The sequence below is a fragment of the Rhinolophus sinicus genome, linkage group LG02 (assembly GCF_036562045.2).
Source record: "Rhinolophus sinicus isolate RSC01 linkage group LG02, ASM3656204v1, whole genome shotgun sequence".
NCBI lineage: Eukaryota > Metazoa > Chordata > Mammalia > Chiroptera > Rhinolophidae > Rhinolophus > Rhinolophus sinicus.
Genome location: NC_133752.1, coordinates 112,772,764 through 112,795,599, shown reverse-complemented (window position 1 = coordinate 112,795,599; position 22,836 = coordinate 112,772,764). Strand labels below are relative to the sequence as shown.

Sequence of the window (22,836 nt, the reverse complement as noted above, 5' to 3'; positions counted from 1 at the left end):
AAAAGAATTAACAAGACAAACAAGATAATATCATACTGAGAGGAAGATGCTATGAAGACAATAAAACAGGGTGATAGGATAGAGAGTGACTGGAGTTAAGGTGGATGTTTCTGTTTGCTTTGTTTTTGTTTGTTTTTAAATAGGATGGTCAAGGAAGGAATCTCTCAGAAGGTAGCATCTGAGTTAAGATCTAAGTAATGAGAGTAATCCCGCCATGAAAAAAGCTGCAGGGAAAGTTGTGGAAAGGGAAAAGCATGTGCAAATGGCCTGCGGTGGACTGAGCCTGCCTTGTTCAATCTACAGAAAGGAAGGAAGCGTGGCTTGAGCATAAGCCATAGTAAGGCAGGGACCAGATTGGGGGGGCAGGAAGCATGGATTGGCTTCTTCTAAGTGCAGTGGGAGTCGCCACTGGAGGGTTTTATGCAGTGAAAAAAGAAATTGATAGAATGGGTATTTATATGTGTGTGTATATGTATACATGTGTGTGCATGTATCATGAATAATAAATGTGCATGTATCTGCGTGTGTGTTTGCTGTGTGTTTGTGATTATCCCTGGGGGTTCACACAGCCAGGTGTGCACACGCATGTAATACCCATCGGTGCGTCTCTGTCTCCCTCGTGAGCAGATTCTCAAACTTTGCCCGAAGAAGAAGAGCTCCTCCGCATACACGTTCTGCAAGTCGGCCGGCCTGCTTGGCATGCAGTTCCACCTCTTCGAGAATGAATGTAAGTCCCAGTGGGCCCCAGAGACCTGGCAGACGGTGGTCAGAGGAGGCTGAGGGTTGTAGGAGGCTGGCAGGGGCAAGCACGCTGCGCTGGCTCCAGCCTCATGCCTCACCCGCTGCTGCTCACGGCCCGTGGGCCTGGGGTCTGGTTTCCAGATTACTCTCATGGCATCACCCTGGTGACCCCGCTCTCGGGCTCTGAGAAGAAGCAGGTGTTGCATTTCTGTGCCCTGGGCTCGGACGAGATGCAGAAGTTTGTGGAGGACCTGAAGGAATCCATTGCCGAAGTGACGGAGCTGGAGCAGATCCGGGTCGAGTGTAAGGACACGGGCTCCCCAGGGCCGTGAGGTGCTGGGCAGGGAGGGGGCCAGCTGCCTGTCAGGTAGCTGGCACACAGAAATGACTCTGACTCCTTCCCCCACTTTGGGGTGAATGTGAGGTGAGCCAAGGACCCTCCTGCCATCCAAACCCTCACCCATCCCCAGCCCACGGTACCATCACAACCCCATGTGGGTGCCCTGCTCTTCATGTTTCTTCACAATTTATTTCATTTCTTTCATCTCTTTAATCTTGAATCATCCCTTCCCTGCCACACACACTTTATTTTTCATAACGTTGTCTTTTTGAAGAGCCCGGGCTGATTTTCTGACTATCCCTTATCTTAGAGTTGGCTTCCTGTTCCTCTAAGGAAGGTTTTCATGCTGGATTGTTCCAATTCAGGCATTTTGATATATCTAGTGGTTACTGGTTGCTTTTTGGTTTAAGAAAAGAGCAGTGATGACCTGCAACATATGCCCATTTACAAGCTCTTACTATTTAAGCAGGGCAATGGCTTCAGATAGCCTTTAAGACAAACAAATAAGGATGGATTCAGAAAGTAAAACAAAAAATAAAAATCGACTTCAGGTCTGCCTCATCCAGCTACTTGGAAAAGGATTTCCAAATTCACATAAATCCGTTAGGCAACAGGAAAGGCAGTGGGAGTTTCTGAGCAGGGGTCCAGTATGACCGAGTGGTGCTTTTTAATCAGCGTCTTGGGTCACCGACTATGGACCAGGCAGTTTGTTTATATTCCACTGATCCTAACAGTGGTGCTGCAAAGTAGGTGCATACATCCCATTTGACAGATAAGATTCAGAGAAGTTATGGGGTGTGTCCAAAGTCATGCAGCTCAGAAGCAGAGGAGCTGGAATTTGCATGTAAGTCTGATATCTAGGTTCATGGCCTTTCTACTCTGATAGTGAGAGAAGAGGTTCTGTTGATAGTTTCCTAAGAAAACAACTAAATCAGGTTAAAACAAAAACCCACCAGAACAGAGTATAAAGCAGGTAACTGATTGGGTGGAGGAGTGTATAAATTCCCTTTCTGTACTCTGTTGGCCTACCTGAGTTCAGCAGTATAACAAACAGTCTTTGCAAGGGCTGGGCTGGATACTCAGAGATGCCACCTCGGCTGTTGACTTTGAACATTCTTAAGGGGACACCCTGAAATGGCTTCACTTCTCTCATTGTCAAAATGTCACAGATGGCTCCACACAGCCCTGGGGAGCCAGAGTGGGCCGATGGGCACCAGCATTGCTGGAAGAGGCACCTTTTCCCCCATCAGCCAGGGAACAGCACATCATATCTCTCCCCAAAGTACAAAGGGGTCGATATTGCCAGAATCTGTATGTGCAAGGGTACATGTCCTCTCCCGCTGTTTAGAGGGCAGGAGAGCAGGGAGAGAGGCTCACATCTGGCTCTTATTCTTCAGATGGAGAGGTACTGTATTTCCCTGAAAATAAGACCTAGCCAGACCATCAGCTCTAATAAGTCTTTTGGAGCAAACCTTAATATAAGACTTGGTCTTATTTTCAGGGAAACACAGTAATTCTTGCCACAGAGGTGAGTAGTAGTGTCCTCATTTTACAAATAAGGAAACTGAGTCTAACAGAGCTTAAGGAAGTTGTCCAAGTTCACAGTCAGTGACAAAACAAGATCTGCTCCAGGCTCGTTGGACTCCCTGCCTATAACTATGATGCTGATTCCTCCAAAGCCAAGAGAGCCCCTCTGCAGGGAGAGAGACGACTCTCAGTTCAGTAAAAAATACTTCGTATTGATTGATGGTGTGGTTCAGGCAAATCAGGACAAATTGTTTTGGTTTAGGGGTTTGCAGGCTGGTGTCCCTGGATTGTAGACAACCAGAAAGGCAGAAAATGGGACCCAGGAGAGTTGCTTTAATAAAAGGAACTTGAGTTATGTCTCCTGGAAGAGAGAAGCTGCAGGAGTGATTTAATAATGCCTGTCAAATCTCCAAGGATGGTAACTGGCAGTTCTCTAGTAGCACTGAGAGAAGAACAAGAAGGAACGGGTTTGCAGTCTAGTGAGAGAATTTCAAGTGGAGTCCCAAGACAGCCGCCCTGCCATGCGGGCTGTGAGGCACCAGCAGGCCCCCGGGCACTTGGGGTCTCCTCCTGGGGAGACCTCTGAAAACCCCAGGAAGTGCAGCGGGCCAGGGCGGCTCAGTCGTGGGGGAAGCATGGTGGGCAGGCTAGCTGTCTCTAGCCACTGCTAAGGTCTGCTTTGCCAAGTGCTTCTCGCGCATTGTCCTAAAAGCTACTATTTATTGAGCACTTGCCGCAAGCCAGGCCTTGGTCTAAGTGCCTTAATGTATTTCCTCATGTAATCCTGTTAATGACACTGAAGTGGTCGCTGCTGCCCCTCAAGTGAGACACGGAGAAGTTAACTAACTTGCCTAAAGCTACGCAGCTAGGAAATTTCAGAACCAGGATTGAAACCCACACAGCCTACCGTCTTCTTCTTAACCTCTTCTACTGCCTCTCTGACATTCAAGCAGGTACTGTCATCCCCACATACAGATGAAGAAACGGAGACGCTAGAGGTCATTTAAGTTGCCGTGAAGTGGGGTGCCAGACGCTGAGTCCCATGTTTTGTAGCATGTGTTAGGGATTTGTCCCCTTCCTCCTCTCCTTGTGCCCTCATTTCTTCTTCCCCTCTGTGTGGTGGACGTTAGGGCTTCTCCCTGTTCATAGCTTCTCCATTCCCTAGGGGAGCTGGAGAAACAGCAGGGAGCAAAGACGCTCTCCTTCAAGTCCGGAGGAGCCCAGGTGGACCCACAGTCGAAGCAGGGATCCCCTACAGGTGAGCCTGGGCTCTGCTCCGGAGTTCCAGACCCCAGGCCTGAATGGCCAGGGTCCGGGCCACGTGGAAGCCACTCGCTGCCCCTGGGCTTGGGTTCCTGGGAGAGTCGGGTGAGGGAAGTGCTCATTTCCATGGCCGTCTCTTCCTGCTGAGGGGCTCCAGGCTTACTGTCACGGGGCCTTAGGAGTGGGAGTGAGGAGGAAGCGGAGAGACTGCACTAAGGCAGGGTCCACGTGAAACGGCCAGGCCGAGGCCTATCACCTGGCCCAGGGCGGGTGTCTCCTACCCTCCCACACCTGGGCTCGCTGAAGACTGCTGGCTCACTGGGGGTGACGGAACTCTTCACTCCCCGTGAATGAATCCAGCTTCAGGCTTTGTACCCCCTTAGCCACTTTCTCTAGACTCGCTTCCTTCCTCCCACTGACAGCTGGCCACCTCCCTTCTCCTTGTTCTCCCCTGACCCCTACCCGCAGGGAGCACGGGAGGACTCACGGCCACCTTCACTGCACCAGGCCCAAATGAAAAAGAATTTGAAGGAGAGGTGGCATGAGAATTAAATGCCATCCCAACAAAAGCCCAGCACTGTGCACTCATTCATTCACTCAGGCATTTATTCCTACATGGAACATTGACCGAGTACCTGCTCGGTGCCCCCGCTAAGCCCTGGAAAGCAGGGACCAGCAGCCTTGAGCTGAGAAACTCCAGCGGGTTTCGTGCTGTCCACAGCCCTCAGTGATGGCCCTGATGCCATGTTGCTGTGGCAGACAGCATCACAGGATGGGTCACACCAACTGGGAGATGGGATTCATTTTCCAAGCACGACTTAGGGCTCTTTTAACTGTGTGGAGATTCTCACTGTGATGTCATCTCCCATGAATGGGTTTGACGAATCATGCATTCATAATTCTCCCTCCTGCCTGATTTTCAGCTGGCCCCTTCATTTCTATCAGGTCACAGTACTTGGGTCGCTGCTTGTTTTCACAGCTGTTTAAACTCCAGAGCCGAATCTCAGCTGTGACTGATTCCCTGACAGCCCACCACACAGCCTGCACCCCAACCTGCCTCTTTTAAGCTGCAGCCCCTGGTCAGACCAGGATGTGTGTCTCTCGAGGCCTGTCTATCAGGTGCCTCCATATGGGGTGCTTCTTGGTCCCAAACATGGCACACCTCCCTCTTGTGCTACTGAAAGCAGAAGGATGAGCACAGCTTGGGAATTGGCACCCCCACATCCCGGGGGTGTGAGAAATCAGAGGAGCCCCGGGATGCATGCTGAGCAGGGGGTGGTGGAGCCAGAAAAAGTCATCAACCTGTCCCTGGGGGTCCAAAGGGTCCCCAGTGCTGAGCCTGTCCAGCCAGAACACCCTTGTAGCAATTACAGAGCCATTATTGGCTCTGGTGAGTGCCAGACCCTGTGGTGAGTGCCGTACAGGTCTCAGCTCACCGAATCCTCACTAGTCAGCTAAGCAGCAGGGATGGGAACAAAAAAAGAAACGTGGCCCCTCCCTCAAGGAGCCTGTATTTGAAGGAGACTGATTAATGCAGTGCTATGACCAGGAGAGCCTTCCTTGTGTTTCTGGGAGCTAAGAACCAGTGCCAGCTCATAACCAACTTGCACAGTCCACGTTGGGAAAGCTTTGACTGTGGGTGAATTAGACTCAACAATGCCCACGTCAGGAGGAATGTCAGAGATTTTCTGCTCTGTGGAGGCCCAGAGAGGTGTAACATCTTGCCCAAAGTCACACAGCTATTAAGTGGAGGAATTGGGCTCTAACTTCCAGTCCACTGTCCCTGGGGGGTGCATCTCAGTCAGCAGTGAGTCTTACTACCCACACCCTATAATTGCAGGCATGCTCATTTTGGGGGCGTGGCGGGGGGCAGGGGTTTGTACTGGGCCGGGTGGAGAATGAGCCCTGTGCTCTTTGCATTCAAAGCCAAAAGGGAAGCTGCCCTGGGGGAGAGACCTACAGAGAGCACGGTGGAGGTAAGTGGAGGCCTGGTTGCCCAGGTGAGTGATTCTGTGGCCCCGCTTGTCCTTCTTCTCACCGTCTCTGTTGTTTCTCTTCTCAGGTATTAATCAATGCCTCCCCAGCCCGACTCACCACTTTACCAATTTCAAGAGATACAATTAAAAGTTACTGCTAGCATGGGCAATGCCATGGTCCCAGCGCCTAACTAAACTGCAGCACTTTCTCCCACCCCCAGGCTGGCTTGCCCCAGCTGATTGCCCTCCAAGGCCCAGGACCCAGACTAACGCCAAGCAGATGGAGCCCATGTGCCTCCACTGTGACCCCTCCCACACCCCCCCAAACCCACGTCCTCCGCACACTGCTCACGGATCCCCTAATACCTGCTAGATCAGAGAACCCAGTATTCCCTTTCCCTCAAGGCCTCCCATCCTCCATGAAGGAGCCTGGACCCCCTCCGTAGAGTCACCTTCCAGGATGGACGCTGCCCTCCCAGGTGCCTCTTAGGGACGTTGGAGACTTGAGAGTGGGGGCAGCTGGGAAGGTGGAGCTTCTCCCTGGAAGAGCTGGTCCATCTGGAAAGCTGGCCATGGGGTAGGGATGTGTGCAGCTGAAAATGAGAAAGAGTAGGCTTGCGTTGTCTTAGGGTTTTTCTGGGGGACGAGCTTGTCTATCTGAAGACTGTCCATGTTGGAGGGAAGGGCAGCCGTCCTCAAGCCACATAGGAAGAGACTGGGGAAGTAACAGCAGCAGCCAGTCCTTCTCAGGCCCCAAAAGTTTCACCTGGGAGACATGCAGTTGCCCCTGCAAGCCTTGCTGGGTGCCAGTCCTCCTGCACTGGCTCCCCTTGAACCCCAATGAGCCCCTCACTCCTTTTCTGCCAGGCCTCCAGGGACCACTAGCTGCTCACACAGACACCTCCTTTCCCAACCCCCTCTCCAAACTGAAGGAGCCTCCACTTAGAAGTCTGAGGGAGGAGCCCTGCCCACCAGCCTAATCTGGGGGAAGCCGCAGGATACCCCAGGAAAGCCCAGTTCCTTCTCTCTCCTCATGGTCCCCCACCCCCCACACACCTGTGTCTGGAGGAGGCACCTTTACACGGAGGAGCTTCCTGCCCCAGCAGCTGACAAGCCCCCGGGTGGGTATTCCATCCCCTGCCCTCTCCTCCCCTGTCTTCCTGCAGCTGCCCATTCTCTAGCCTTGCAGATAAACACAATTACCAGCGCTCCCACTGGTTCTGCCAGCCCTGCCCATGCCTCAGCCTGACCTGCACAGGGAGGTCAAGCGATCTGATGGCCCGTCCTCCCCGCCCACCCTGCCCAGAGGGCCCTGTGGCTATCTGCAAGGCTGCCTCGCCCAGCTAGCCCCAGGGCCCCGCCAGCCTCTGCTCCCTCCCTGCCCTGGCCTCTCAGCTGAACCTCCAGCTCTCTTGTCCTCTGCCCTCTCTCTGTCATTCTGTCGTTGCTGGGCCGGGCCCCTCTGGCAGGTGCTTCTCCATCTTCTCTGAGCCATCTGACCTGCTACTCATGTTCCATCGTCAATCCCTCTCTCTGTCTCTCTCTCTGTCTCTCTGTCTCTCTGTCTCTCTCTCTCTCTCTCTCTCTCTCTCTCTCCTTTCTCTCATCAGCAGGGAGGTGAGAAGGGGGTCAGAATGAGAGAATGTTTTGCTGTCATTTCCTGCTTTTCACATACTATTAAAGATAAGTGATCAGGCTGAGGTGAGGAGGGAGGTGAGACAGTGGAGGTGGAATCAGAAAGCAGGAGGTGAAGAGGAGGAGCAGGATGAAACCAGGAGCTGTGGGCCACGTGGGGGGGCAGCTGAGAGGAGGAGGGAGGAGGCTCAGTGAGTCTGAACTGGGGCAGCTTGGCGTCTGCCTACAGCGGGGCAGCTGTAGTGTCTGGGGGGAGACAGCAGCAGAGACAAAAGCCCGTGCCTGCTCTCAGCCACTTTTCTCCTGGGGAATAACTCAGAATACAAGCAAGTGGGGAAAGGAGCCGGTCCCCTCCAGCAGTGATGGACAGAGGCCTTCTGCCTGAATGAGGACCACAGAGGGCTCTCCAGGAAGAAGGTGGGCCCCAGCCATGCTCTCAGCCTGCCAAGGCAGTGAGGGGCAAACTAATTCCCTCCGTCATTAGTTTGGGGGAATCTCAGTGCTGCCAAGGCTGGAAGTTGAGAATGAAGAGCAAAGCTTACAGCAAGCTGAGCATGGCACAGGGGGCTTGTGAATATTGAAGAGAAGAGAAAGAAGGGGGCTTGGGGAGCTGTGGAGAGGGAAGCAGCCCCCTGGGAGTGCACAGACCTGGGAATGGGGGGGAGTCCCTGCAATTGCACCTTCTGCCAAAAGATAGGGTTAGGATCTGCTGGATTAAGGCTCTGAGATAGTGTTGGCCTGGGCCATCCTGGTCTAGGCCTGAGGATAAGGTCCCCTCCCTGTGGCCTGGGTCCCCACCCCCATGCTCTGAGCAGCTGGTCCTGGGTTGTGGTAGCAAGGAAAGTAGGAAGCATCCTCAGAGAGAAGGGCCACCCCCTAAAGGGCTCAGGCGTCAAAAGGAGGTTGTGGTATTGACATACCACATATCTACAGCCTGGGAACTTGGGATGAGGAATTAAACCCCTCTCCTTCCAGAATCCTTTAGCCTCCCTTCCACCCTTGTCTTACCCTTCCCCTGCTAGCAAGAGGAGGCCAGGCTGGTCCACAGTGACCTCCACGGTCAGCGGGAGAGGGCCCCCTCTTCATGCCCCACCTAGGGGATAAAGATTAGAGTCCTTTTTGGGTACCCTTCCTGCAGCAGAACAAATTTAGCCAGGACCCAGGTTGGGCCAGAAAGGCAGCTGGGAACCTGACTCTGGCCTCAGCTCTCTGGACTGCCCCTGAATGGGTGGTCGTGGCTTTGGGGAGTCTGAGAGGATGGGGTAGGTCGGGATCACCCCTGCAGTGTCCCTGGCATTCTGGAGTTTGGGTGCCTTCCTGATGCCAATGTAACAATGAGGCTTCCCCTCTAACAAAGCCAGGGGAGGAGAGGGGCTGCTGGGCCCTGTTCCTGGGTCCTCCCTTTGTCCTTGAGTCACCCCTGGGAGGCGGGGAGGGAGCAAAGACACTGCTTTTCAAGCTCAAAGGCCAGGAGAGAGGAAGGTGAAGAGAAGTTTGCTGTGGCCCAAAGCCACCCAGCAGGTCCAGGAAGTCAGACTGCAGAGCTATGCAGACCCTGATGGTCATCTGGTCCAATGGCCCCTCTCACAGAGGAGCTGAGGCTGCTCACGGCCGCTGGCGGAACACGCCAGTCTCTTGACTGTACCCGGTGTCGGAACCTCTGTCAGCAACCATTTGTCTCCGGGTGGAGAGATGGGGACTGAGTGAAGGTGAGGGCTGAGAGCCCCTAATGGGCACAGGAGCCAGGGAAGGGGAGCAGGGAGGCTCAGGGTAGCCAGTCCTAGTAGCTGGGAATTAGTCCTGTAACATTTCATGCTTCTCTGGCTGTTTCTAAACTAGGTGTCAATTCACAACAGGCTTCAAACGTCCCAGCACAACTCCGGGCTGGGGGCCGAGAGGGGAGCTCCGGCGCCACTGCCAGACCCGCAGCCTAGCCCCCCGAGAGAGCAGCCCCTGCCGCCGTTGCCGCCACCGCCACCCACACCCCCGGGGACCCTGGTGCAGTGCCAGCAAATTGTCAAGGTCATTGTCCTGGACAAGCCCTGCTTGGCACGCATGGAGCCCCTGCTAAGCCAGGCTCTCTCCTGCTACGCCTCCTCCTCCTCCGACTCCTGCGGCTCCACACCCCTGGGTGGCCCAGGCTCCCCAGTGAAGGTCATCCACCAGCCCCCGCTGCCCCCACCCCCGCCCCCCTACAACCACCCTCACCAGTACTGTCCACCCGGCTCCCTGCTGCACCGGCGCCGCTACTCCAGCGGCTCCAGGAGCCTGGTGTAGACTCTGCCCCCATGCTGCTGTCCCAGGAGGGCTGTCACCAGGGTCCCTGGACTACACCCAGCGCCCCTTCACTGCTCCTCACACCCTGGCACACTGCGTTCCTGGTCACCATCACTGTCATTTTGGGAAGAGAACCCCAGTCCCTGGCACCTGAGTTTGCCTCACCCGACCATGCTTCCCTTATTTAGTTGAGCGCCTTGCCCCCAAATCTGGAGACACCACCACACTGTCCCAGGCCCTGTGCAGCCAGGCACGGCCAGGCCTCCTCGTCTTCCTGCCACCACTCACCACATGGACCGTGGACTGAGAGAACAGGAGCTGGGGGCCTACCCAGCCTCTGGGTCGAGTGTGTTGGGCCCCAGGCCTCAGGCCGGAAGGGTGGCACGAGGGGCTGGGAGCCAGTGCCTGAGCACTGGACAGAAGGTGGCTGGGCTCCCTGCTCAGCTTTAGGGGCTGCACTGGCTAGAGGAGGGGCACCCTGGATCCCTGGAAGGACTAGGGGATGGGAGTGTGAGGAGCGGGGCTTTCTCTGCTGCCCCTGCCCCCTCTCCAATCTTGGCAGTCTCGGGAGGCTGCTCGTCTGTCCCCAAGGATGTTGGCTGTCCTGACCATGTCCTCCCCCTCTTCCCAGGACCTTCTCTTTCTCGGAGAAGCCCAGGGCTGCCCAGACTCCAGGAAAGTTGTGAGAGAGAGCGGAGAGAAGGCAGACCACTCTCAGCTTCTTTAGTTCAATTCAACAAGGCTGTGGAATCATGAGGTCATATATCTACAAAATGCACCTTTCTGGAATTTTAGTTCCCTAGCCCCAAATAATACCCAGCCAACATAAAGTGTGCACCGGCCATAAACAAACACATGTGAGAACCAGGTTAACTTCTCCCACTGTGGAAGTGGAAATAGGGAGAAGGGGCAGTGGTCTGCCCAGGGGCAAATGCCACCTGGTACGCCCTGTGGACATAGACTTGGGACTGAGACAGGCTCCTTCTTGCATGCCTTCCGTGGCCTCCATGAGGGGTTTGGATGCAGGAGTGGGCGAGAGACCCTGGTGCTCCACAGGCACTTGCATTTCCCTTGCTATCATCCCAAACTCACCTCTCAGCCTTTAAATCTCCCCCATCCGCCTCCCTAGGGAGGCACCAGACCTGCCTCCTGCAAAAGCTGCTCAAAGAGTCCCTCCACCCTTAAAATGGCAAAGGAGAGCAAAATGGGGCCCGCTGACCTACGGGGGCCAAGCAGAATCAGGGAGTCAGCCTTCCTGTGACTCCACGGAGCCTGTGCAGACCCTGTCAAAGGCCTCCAGAGGTACCAGGCCCCCAGTCATGTATAAGCCAGCCTGGACCGGTCCTGGGCCATTGGCCCATTGCTGTCCTTCAGTGAGACACCCCCTCCTACTGGGAACCTGTTATCAAAACGTCCCAAGAGCTGGGAATGGATGTGGGCCAAGTCTAAAGTGAATTTGCCTCTCCTCGACCCACACCCCACTGCAGTCCCGTGGGCTAGCCAGGAGGCCCCGATGCTTCTCCCGCTCTCAGAGCCTCCAGATGACCTAGTTTTGTCCATTTGTGTGTGGTCACCAGACGTCATTATGATGTCACCCAGTGAGTTTATTTCTGGCCCTGTCTTTGTCAGCCCGGTTTCCATAACTTGTGACCAATTTACAGTCTCCTCCCCTGTGGCTCCCCAGCCGACCTGCTTTTCTCCTTGTTGCCTCTCCTGTGTGTCTTCTGTGACAAGGACACGCTAATCCGAGCCTTTTGGAATGGAGTGGCTGACAGATGGTTGCACGAAGTCAGACACCTCTGATGCCCTTGGCCAGGACAGGGATTGCCCCTGAAGAGTGACAGCGGGGCAGCAGGAGCAGAGTGGTGGGAATGGGAGTGAATGAGGGGGGCTGGAAACAGTGGAAGTTACAGATGGGAGTATGAGTTATGAAGGAAGAGACGTTCTGAGGTGGCTGAACATGTTTATGGGGTGGGGACCATGAACGCCAGGGGATGGTGAGGAAGGGGCACAGTCCCAGCCAGCAGGCCTTGTCACCTGCTCACATCATGCTTCTAGCTGACACAGTGCCCCCCCACCCGTGTCAATGGGCACAGCAGCCCTGGCCCCTCCCCCCACCTCTGCTGCAGCCCTGACTTTCCAGACGGGGACCAGCAGAGGTCTTAGGGCTGGCACGCAAAACCTCTCTCTGAAGACCCAGATGCTCGGGTAGTGGGGTTTACCCCCCGCTGCTGCGGGGGCTGCCCTGGGCCCCACTGTCAGCACTGGGAGTCCTGGCCTAGGATGCAGACCAGCCTGTGCTTGTAGAACGCAGGGCAAGCCTGAGCTGTGAGTGACCTGGGGTAAGAGTTCCCAGTGTCTGCATCCTCCCTCTCCTGATCAGCAAGCAGGCTAAGGTTGAGACCCCCTCTGTCACCATCCCCAGAGCCTAACCCTCAGAGACCTAGGACCAGCCTCCTGCCCTCCAGTCCTTGCAGAGGGTTCAGCTGGAGATGCTCACAGGCCCTCCTGCTCTCCCAAGGCTGAGGGGCAGTGCAGTGCTGACTGCATGCCCCGACACAGCCTCCTGGATACGTGTCCAATTACCCCAACATGGCCTCACTCTATCTACTCTCTAGGCCTTATTTTGGGGGGCCTGTGCCCCTCTCTCAATTGTATCCATTTAGCTCCAGCTCCAGAATCAGGAGTGGAGATGGAACGAGCTTTCCCACCCACCTTTGGGCAAGTCCCACCTCTAGATCTGGAGCGAGGCTCTGCCCGGGCAGCTTGACCTAGAAGCCTGCCTATATCCAAAGGCACACACATTTGTCAGCCCTGGGCCCTTGACCTTTGAAATCCTTAACCCCCACCCTACCTGTTCCCTGTAGCCTGCCAGAATGTCTCTTTGTACTCGATAGGCTTCCCTGATAACCATCTATCCGTCTGTCCCTGTGTTCTGCTGTACATACCTTCTTGCTGCACCCTTCCTCCCTGCATACACCCCTTCACTCCGCTGGAGAGAAACCTCTCTAGGGAAAAGCAGGGTGGCTGCACCCAGCAACTAAGCCAAATGGCAAATATTTTGTAACAAAATAGCCCAGAGGTATTTTATCTGTTCAATTCATAGTTTTAGAGATTATATTGAAATATGTCACTTGAGCAAACTGTCGGTTGTGTGTCTTTTGTTCTCCAAGAGGGAGGGCCCACCTTAAATCTGAAGCAAGAGGACAATCCAATGCCCTCAGCCCTGGGGTCTTTAAGGGGCAGCTGGGCAGCCAGGCTGCTCTTCTCTGGCCATGGTGACGTCATCCCTTCTCCCAGGGTAAGGTACTTCTGAGCCAGCATGTGATGGGATTGGAAGTGCTGTCTTATATTAAATGAGGCTTGGGTACGGGGAATCATCTGATGGGAGGGCAGTGGGTCCAAGCTGGGGTGCAGGGCCAAGGAGTTCACACACACGCACATTCACACACACACTCACACTGAGCCAATCAAGAGAGCAGGTTACAATGGAGACCAGGGGCAGCTTCGGAGGGGAAGCACCGTGACTGCCAGTGTGCATCCAGCACAGTGAGAGGCGATGGCTAGAATCCCATCTGCCCTGCTTGACTTTCTGTAATGGAGAGCGAGGGTGTGTTGGGGGGCCTGGGTCCCACTGACGTTGTTTGATCATCTGCCTCGGTTATTTTCCCCAGACATCAGCTCCTGAAGCCCTACCTTGTAATCACAAGGTCTGATTTGACAATCCCTGGGGTGTACTCTTCCTGCCATGCAGGGGGGTCAGACTCAGGTGAAAAGATTGGGGGAATATTGCTGGGAAAAGTGCAGGGAGCCATAGAGTGCAATGGAGCAAACGTTTACCGAGCCCCACAGTGTGCCAGGTCCCCTGTTGGGTGCCGGAGGGGATACCAAGATTCTGCAGAGGGCTATGACAACAGCCAAGTGTCTGTAATGCTGGAGAGAAGACGGAAATCAGGGCTCGAGAGCGACGCAAGGTGCTTGGCAAGCATTCACAGTCACGTGCGATGCTCAGATCAGGTTCCACGATAGGGACTTGACACGGAGTGACTTCTCCTGGCAGGGGAGAGAGGGGAGAGCCTTCCAGCAATGCTGAGCATCAGAGACACTGTGCTGTGGGAGAAAAGCAACTGGCCAGGACGGCTGGTCCAAGGACACTGGAAGGGAATGCAGCTCTTCTGGTGCCCAGAACTCTGAACAGCCAGAACCTTGACAGCTCCTCAGGCTGTGTCCCCTTATCCCCTGTTAAAGGAAAGGCAACGTGACTTAACCCTCCTTCAAGGAAATGGGAAATTCCAGGGAAAGAAGGGCCCAGCTATGACCTGTCCCGTCCTGGGAACTCTTTGACCCAGGAAGCTGAGAACTGGCCCCTTGAGAACTCAGCTAAGCCCAGGCCTGGGAGAGGGCCGAGGGCCAAAAGGACCTGCTGTTCTTTGTGCGGGGACGTGGGGCAGTGCCACCATTCTCCGAGTCTTCTGGCCTCTGAGGTCATCTAGGAAGAATGACCATCCGTCCAGTAAGAGAAGGAGGCCATCCTGTTCTGATAGAGCCTGCTGGTGTTTCAGGCCCCTCTGGATCCATCTGCCATATGATGGAGAGCTGTGGTCAGTGCTGCTCCCTTGTAGTGACCGTTTAGATGGGGAAACTCAAAGTCATCAGCCATTGACTTGGAATGTTTCCAGTAAGGGGCCCGGGATTTGCGGGATTCTGCCTGAGAGCAATGGGCCAGAACAAGATGCCAGTGCTAGAAGTCATGGAAAATTCAACAAGCTCATGAACACCTGCCATGTACCAGGTAATGGTCTGGATGCTGGGATATGCAGTGAACGGGACAAACAACGCTCCTGCTAGCTAGGCATTCCCATTGGGTTGTTCCGTTAAAAGTCAACAAATGAACCAACTTTTTCACATAGCAGATGGTGGTGCAATAGAGGTGATGGGGCGATTTTAGAGTGAACAGTCAAGGGAGACCTTCCAAGAAGGCAGATTCAACAAGGTCAAGGTCAGGTCTGAGGGCAGGTGAGCCAGTCAGAGACCACCCCTACAGGGAGAGTCTGCAAAGGACTATTTCCTGATATATGAATTTACTTACATGAAAATTCTTACTAAATCTTACTTAAATGCATTTAAAAACCACCTTTGTTGAGAAAATAATAAAACTGGGCTTCTAGAAAACCCAGGACAGATGGTCGCCATTACCTGTGGGAAAGGAAGTGGGTTGAAAGCAGGCATCCAGGCTGCTGCAGAAGACAGGGTGGGTGAGGGGAACATTAATGGCTGGGTCCTTAGTCAGACCCCGGCAACCAGTGCAGACCCCAGAAGACAAACAGCGGCAGGAAAGTCTGTCCTGAGCAGCTCCTGAGGAGCAGGCACCCACCCAGGGCTGGCCAGCCGGTAGGCTCTCGTCCACCTCCTCCCCATTCCCCCAATCCAAACGGACTCAGGTTTGCTATTTAAAATAATAACAGGATGGACCATAGCCTATTACCCGCCACTCCTGGGGTTGACAACCCTTCACACCCCAGCGTGACTACATAAAACTGTAGTAAGATTGATTTCTCCTACATCAGGGCTGGCAGAACACCACTGTGGGCCTTGGCACAACTCCTCTCCTTTCCCCAGCTTTGACAGACGTGCCTAATTGATCACAGCTGTTCAGAAGTCACCATCAATCAACATACGTCGACACCAGGATGAAATTAACTTGCCACCCAGCCCTGTTGTCCTCATTGAGCCACCATGAAGGACGCATTTTGGATGGAGGTGGTTCTAGAGCAGGAGGCATGGGCTCAAGCTGTGGGCTATGAGCTCCTGGGCCCAGGAAGACAGGCTTCATGGCAGGGGCTGCTAACGCTTGGTTCCCTGTTCTCAGATTGCTCATGGAAACCAGCTCTGGGAGGGAATCCTGCTTTGTTCCTTAGCTCACTGATGCTCTGCCACAACCATGCTCAGGGCTGCTTTATTTCAAGGACTCCCTACTTGGGCAGCCTGTCAACTCCCTGTGTAGTGGGTCCCCTTAGTTGCTCCAGACACCTCCCACCAATTGCCTCTCCTCTGACCCACAGATTGAACCCTGAAACACAAGATGGCAGCCGGGGCACAGATGCAGATCAGGAGTTCCGGGGAGACGGCACTCAAAGGGACCCTCCACCTCAGGGCAAAGCATGGCCTAGAGAGGCCACCACCAGGCACTGCTGACCTAGGAGAGACCCTTCAGGGGGCAGGTGAGGTGTTCCCTCTAGGGAAGGTGAGGCCCAGACAGAGCCCCGTGGCCTGGAGTTGAAGGCTGAGTCCTCGTCTGCTCCTCAGACGAAGGCAGCCAGGCCCAGAGATAGGCCCCACACCCCAACTTGGAGCCAGAACTGGTCCTACTGGGAAAATTCCATTCTGGAAGAGGCTGGAGGATGAGGGAGCTGGGCTGAGGAGATGAGGAGGAGGGATGGAACACTTTCTTCACACCCGCCCCCATCCCCCCTGCAGGTCCGGATGGCTTCTTTCCCTAGAGAACCAGGCGCCCTACCCCACTAGCCAGCCCCTAGCACCTCAGGGCTTCCTGCTCCCATGACCCTAAAGAACATCAAGGCAGGCCCTGGAAAACTGTGGGAACTAGCCTCAGGGAAGGAGGGAGATCACGGGGAGAACTGGCTCCTGTTCTGTATTCCCAGCTTCCCTGGACAGACTTGCTGCCCACTCCCGCCATGAGCCCCAACCCCCTTTCCTTCCAAGACATCTGGGCTGAAAAATAGCCTCCCACCCTAACCCCACGGGAACAGAAGGCAGGTGTGCAGGAGCCATCTGTGTCCACTGTCAGGGAACCACAGAGTCCCTGAATGTCAGACCTGGAAGCAGACAGGCCAGTTAGTCCAGCTGCTTCCTTTTATGGATAAGGAGACTATTTAACTTAAGCAGTTACAAAAAGCACAGCCGAAGAATCCCAAAATAAACAGAAGGAAGGAAATCAAGATGAAAGCAGACATAATGAAATAGAAAATGCATATACAATAGAAAGGATTAACAAAGCCAAAAGTTAGTTCTAAGAAATGACTGATGAACTTACAAATCTCCGATAAGACTAACCATAAAAGAGAGTCAGCACAGATACATAGCCACGAGGACATGCTTCCTATACTGCAAATGTTTTCTAAATAGAATACTACAAATAAACGATAAACCTATGACAGGAAATTTTAAAACCTTCACAGGATGAACACTATCCTAGAAAAATATCTTACCAAAACTCACTCAAGAATAAATGGGGGGGGGGGGGGCAGCCGGGTGGCTCAGGCGGTTAGAGCTCCATGCTCCTAACACTGAAGGCTGCCGGTTCGATTTCCACATGGGCCAGTGGGCTCTCAACCACAAGACTGCCAGTTGGATTCCTCAACTCCCACAAGGGATGGTGGGCAGCGCCCCCTGCAACTAAAATTGAACACGGCACCTTGAGCTGAGCTGCCGCTGAGCTCCCAGATGGCTCAGCTGGTTGGAGCCCGTCCTCTCAACCACAAGGTTGCCGGGTCGACTCCCTGCAAGGGATGGTGGGCTGTGCCCTCTGCAACTAGAAAATGGCAACTGGACCTGGAACTGAGCTGCGCCCTCCACAACTAAGATTGAAAGGACAACAACTTGACTTGGAAAAAATCCTGGAAGTACACACTGTTCCCCCCAATAAAAGTCCTGTTCCCCTTCCCCAATTAAAAAAAAAAAAGAATAAATAGAGGGGCAGCTGGTTAGCTCAGTTGGTTAGAGCGCGGTGCTCTTAACAACAAGGTTGCCGGTTTAATCCCCACATGGGCCACTGTGAGCTGCGTCCTCCACAACTAGACTGAAACAACTACTTGACTTGAAGCTGATGGGTCCTGGAAAAACACACTTAAATAAATAAAAGTTTACAAAAATAATAATAAATAGCAATTTTGAGATGTATACCCCTTCAAGAAATTTAAATGTGAAGTTAAAAATCTAGCCACACCCATCCCCTAAACAAAACACAAGGCCAGATAATTTTATAAAGTTCTACTATACATTCAAAAAGCAGGTAGTTTCAATCTCTTATTAACTCTTTCAGAGGAAGGAAAAAGAAAGAAAATTCCCAAACTCCCTTTTATAGATTTAGTGTAACCTTATAAACAAAAACTAAACCAAACAAAAACAATGTGGGAAAGGAAAACTACAGGACACTCTTGCTTATGAGCATAAATACAAAATTCTAAGCAAATTGTAAAGAAAGTGAATCAAGCATTGACCAACTAACAAAAAAAATGATGTACCATAACCAAGTTAGGTTTGTCCTAGGAATGAAAAAATAGTTAAATATCAGAAAAATCTATTAATGTAATTCACCACATTAACAGATTAGAGGAGAAAAACTATATGATCATCACAATAAATGCAGAAAAGAAATCAATAAAATTCAACACTTATTCTTTTTTAATTGAGATATAATTGACATGTAACTATATTAGTTTCAGGTGTGCAACATAATTAATATTTGTATATGCTGTGAAATGATCACCACAGTGAGTCTAGCCAACATCCAATCAACACTTATTCTTGATTTTTTGAAAAACAGCAACCTTGGAACAGAAGAAAACTTTGTAGCCTAATAAATGGTATCTTTCAAAAATCTACATCAACTATTATACTTAACAGCAAAATGTTAGAATTCCTTTCAAGGTGAGGAAGGAGGAGAGGATGTGTCCTACCACCACTTCTAGTTACCAAGTGAAGGAAGACAAGAAAAAAGCACGAAAGGAATAATGGTCAGAGAAATAAAATTGTCATTATGTCCAGACATGAAAAGCTCTAAAGAATCAAGAGGAAAAATACATTAGAATGAATACAGATGAAAGCTGCTTAGGGGCTGTTCCTCCTCCACCCCACACGCCTGTTCTGGCTGCTCTGTCCTCATCCTCACCCTCCTCCTGGGACCCAGATTCCAGAGGCACTTGCTCAGGACAGAGTGGGCCAGGGAGGGTGCAGGCCCCCTTCCCACATCCACGCTTAGGAGTCTGAGTGGAGGTGAGGAAACTGAGTGGCCCTGGTGGGACTTCTCCACTGCTACTGTGTTTCCCTGAAAACAAGACCTAGCTGGACAATCAGCTCTAATGCATTTTTTGGAGCAAAAATTAATATAAGACCCAGTATTATATTATATTATATTATATTATATTATATTATATTATATTATATTATATTATATTATATTATATTATATTATAGACCGGGTCTTATCTTATAGTACAATAAGACTGAGGCTTATATTAATTTTTGCTCCAAAAGATGCATTAGGATTGATTGTCTGGCTAGGTCTTATTTTTGGGGAAACACGGTAGTAACGTGTTGCTGACGTGGCACACGGGAGTTCTGGCCTCAGGACCAGGGCCCTTTCAGCTCCACTGCAGCAGGCTGGCAACATGGTGTGGGCAGAGAAAGCCTCCGATTGTGATTGCATCAGGAAATTTGGCAGAACTCCTTCTACTGCCTGGGGTTGGACACTGACCCTGCAGAGGGACCCGGGCCATCGAGGGCCCTCCTCTCTCTGTCTAGTGCGTCATCTGGCAATTCTGTGCTCACCTCCACGACCTGTCGAGGGCCACAGGGCTCCTCAGACCACACGAGCAGTGACCTGACCTCTGGTCGTCACACTGGAAGCAGAACGTGCTGCAATGCAAAGTGCCAGGGCCCAGGGCACCAACCCACTTCAGCCCCATGTGACCTGCCAGGCTGGGCCCACGTCAGCCTCTCTGTATTGATGGGTTGTTAACAAGCTTTTCATCCTTGTCAAGTCCAATCAGCCCTCACTACTTCCCTGAGCAACTAAATCTGCAGGGAAACCACCGGTGCTGGGTCACCAAGGAGCGGGCATGTGAGGACTGGAGTGGAGAAAGAGAGGCAGGCAGTCCTCACCTGCCTCAGAGCAGGACAGGAGGGCAAGGCCAGGGTTGGGAAGGCTCTGGAGGGGTCAGAAGTGGTGAGGACGTGAGAGAAAGGCAAAGAGCTCAGACAGGAAGGACGCCACGAGCCCATTCATTTCGTGTGCTGAGACGACGCTCTGAAGGGGGCCACACCTGACCCTAAAAGGGTGATTCTCGAACTCAGCGTAGCCAAGGGCCTATATTAGTTATCTACCACTGCCTAACAAGTGATTCCAAAACTCTGTGGCTTAAACAACACCATAAATTTATTCTCTCTCACTGTGGGTCAGTAATGCAGGGCCCACCTGACTGGGTGTTTCAGACCGGGGCCAGGCCCCTCATAAGATCGCAGTCAATGTCAGCTGGGCCTGCAGTCATCTGAAGGCTTGACTGGGGCTGGAGGGTCCACTTCCACAGGGGTCATTCACCTGGCTGACAAGCTGGCGATGACTCACGGCCAGGCCTCAGTTCCTTCTGCGTAGGCCTCTCTATTGGGAGGCTTGAGTGCCCACATGGCATGGTGATGGCTTCCCCCAGAGCAAGTGACCCAAGAGATCAAGGTGGAAGCCTTAGTGCCCTCTGTGACCTACCTGCAAAAGTCCCTCATCATATATACTGGGGGTCAAGGGCACAAATACCAGCAGGTGAGGATCATGGGACCCTGAGACGAGAAGGAAGGAGGAGGTGGGCTGGAAGGTTTATCCAGGGAGCTCCTTCTGTGCTCCTGGTATTTTCAAACAAGGTGCTAGCCTTTGCAGTGAGCTGAGCTTTAGCTCTCTGATTGTCATATTTCCCCGCAAACCCCAGTCCTGGCTCCTTCCTCCCAAATCCATACCTCTCTCCTCCAGGGCCCCTAAGCCATGTCCCTCTGGCCCCTGTATGACTCTGTTCCTTTCTCCTGCCCTTCACCTCGGCAGCTAAGGGCTTACAAGGCTGACCGGCTGGGTGCCTTACATCCTGTCTCTCTCTGATTAGGGTGGGAGGAGTTCTGATCTGAGGACCAAGGCCTGCAGCCCTGGGCAGCACCGGGATGGAAGAGAAAGGCACAGCTGCTGCAGACACGGGAGCAGTGGGAGCAGTGGACACATGGGACTCTGACCAGAAGTCAAGGGTCAGCCACACGGTGGCCTGAACCTGGAGGGTAGTTTGGGAGGTCAGCTGGAGGTGGAGCCCAGGCAATTCCTGGAAGCCCCAAACCCGAGCCAGGCCCTCTCCTGTGGGGCCATGCATGGACTCGGGTGGGAGAAGCTGTAAGAGTGGGATGCCAGGCTAGACAGGGAGCAATTTCCCCTGGTCAAGGGCCCTTCCAACCGAACACCACAACCTTGCACATGGGAAGTCCACTTATCAGGGGTTGGGGTTCCAGTCTCAGCAGAGTTCAGGGCCCTCTTCAGCTCCCCAAGCTCTCCCAGCCTGGGGCAGGGGGTGGAGGGGACCGATCATGCCTTGGCCCATTCCTCAGTCCCCACACAGGCAATCCACACCCTGGATGGGGGAGGAGTTCCCAGATGAGGCAGGAGGGGGAGAGTCCAAGCTTTGGCCAGCACTGAGGCCTGGCCTTTCAAGGGGGACACAAGAAGAAACAAGGTGAATGGTTGGGGAACAGCAAACCCCAAGGCACCAGCAGCCTTGGAGAGCCAGCAACACAGGAAGCCCAGCCTGGGGGAAAGGGGTGGAGGCACGGAAATCCCAAGGAGGAGCTCAGGGTGCCCAGAAAATGGGACAGTCTTAGCCTCCCAGATGGAGGAGTGCCACCATCAGATTAAACGCTTTTGCATAACATGAGGAGAAGGGGGGGGTGATGCCTACGCACATCTGGATGAACTGGTGGGGTCGGGAGGCAGAAGTGACCCCAAACATCAGAAAATCCAACCAAGTTCTTCATGACTTTAGCATCCACTCTTGCATGGGGAGCCGCTGTGAACTGACACTGCAGATCTAGCTTTGAAAGTAAACTTGGCCACCACCCTTCTTTGGGAAAGGGAAGACCCTGGATGGGAGGGGGAGCATTTACGTGGATTAATAAACAGCCTCAGAGGGCCTACCGAGTGGGAAGCCCACACATGAATAAGCCGGAGTTGGTGGCTGTCCCCTTCCGAGGCACTGGGACTCTTGAGACCGCTGGCCTTCCGTTCCTCTTCTGCTCTAGCAAAGGTTCTGGTTACCTCCCTTGTCCAAAAGTTCTGTCCCTCCCGTAGGGCACAGGTCATGAATTCAAATGCCTTCAGACCTGAATGTGTGAAAAGTCGGTATGCGTAATGGGGAAAGGTGGGGCCCTCCTGCGGCAAACTGGAGAGTGCCTAAAGGCATGCACTTAAAGACATTTTTTAAATACACTGGCCAAACAAATCATAGCTTCCAGATCAGGCCAGGTGTGAAACTCCAACAGCCTAGGAGACGAGATTGAGAACAGACCTGCACCTGCCCTTTATGCACGCCTGTGTGCACACACACACATGCATGCTCACACGCACACACGTGCACACACGTGTGCGCACACACATGCACGCACACACATGCACACACATACGCGCGCGCGCACACACACACACACACACACACACCTGTATCAGTGCTCTGGGTACTTTAAAGAGTCGAATTGCTGCTTCCAGTCCATGTTGTGGACCCAGTACGAGTGGGTTCCCATGAGCTGTGAAGTTGGCCAGAGTTCCTTTCCCTGCTGCCCTGTTTCCTCCAGCCCCAACCTGCCCCCTCCAGATCCCTTGGACCCACAGGCCACAGAGGCTGTATACTGAGTGCTGGACCGGAAGGGGCACAGAGGGAGGAACCGCTGCAGACGCTGCCTGCAGCACTCCTGTGCCAGGGCAGAGACCACCTTAGACAGGCTGTGAGTTTAAAGCCTGAGGGTCTCAGGCAGCTGAGGGTACTGGTAAATTTATGTGGGGAGAGAAAGATGGGAGAGGACGATGGGTGTCTGTGAACAGTCTACAGAAACAGAGAGACTAAGATTCTGGGCCCAGTGAGCTGGAGAGAGCTAGTGCCCGCCAATGTACAGAACTGCCTACAACAGAAAATACTGTTCTCCAGGCTGAAAGGACCAAGGTTATACAGCACGGAGCATTCTGGGGAGGCGACAGGCAGCTGAGAAGCCTGGCTGACCGCGCCCATGTCCTCCACAGCTGGGCTGCCCCAAAGCAAGCTGACT

At 53.2% G+C, this 22,836-nt stretch overlaps 1 protein-coding gene across 5 annotated transcripts in view; it reads left to right on the top strand.

Moving 5' to 3' along the window:
- The window catches only part of IQSEC3 (IQ motif and Sec7 domain ArfGEF 3), a 103,217-nt gene extending 90,315 nt beyond the window's left edge, over positions 1-12,902 (top strand). Inside the window, exons 10-15 of one of the 5 annotated variants that reach the window (XR_002135809.2) lie at positions 628-727; positions 883-1,044; positions 3,774-3,866; positions 5,798-5,847; positions 5,934-6,968; positions 9,339-9,476. Coding sequence is in view for 2 of the 5 variants with exons in the window: in XM_019711319.2 (XP_019566878.2) it covers positions 628-727; positions 883-1,044; positions 3,774-3,866; positions 5,798-5,847; positions 9,322-9,759 (843 nt within the window). In the remaining 3 variants the exon portion in view is untranslated. Of the gene's footprint in view, positions 1-627; positions 728-882; positions 1,045-3,773; positions 3,867-5,797; positions 5,848-5,933; positions 6,969-9,321 lie in introns of all 5 variants that reach the window. The other 4 variants (XR_002135808.2, XR_002135810.2, XM_019711319.2 and 1 more) reach the window with 4 other exon arrangements.
- The last annotated feature ends 9,934 nt before the right edge of the window (positions 12,903-22,836 follow it).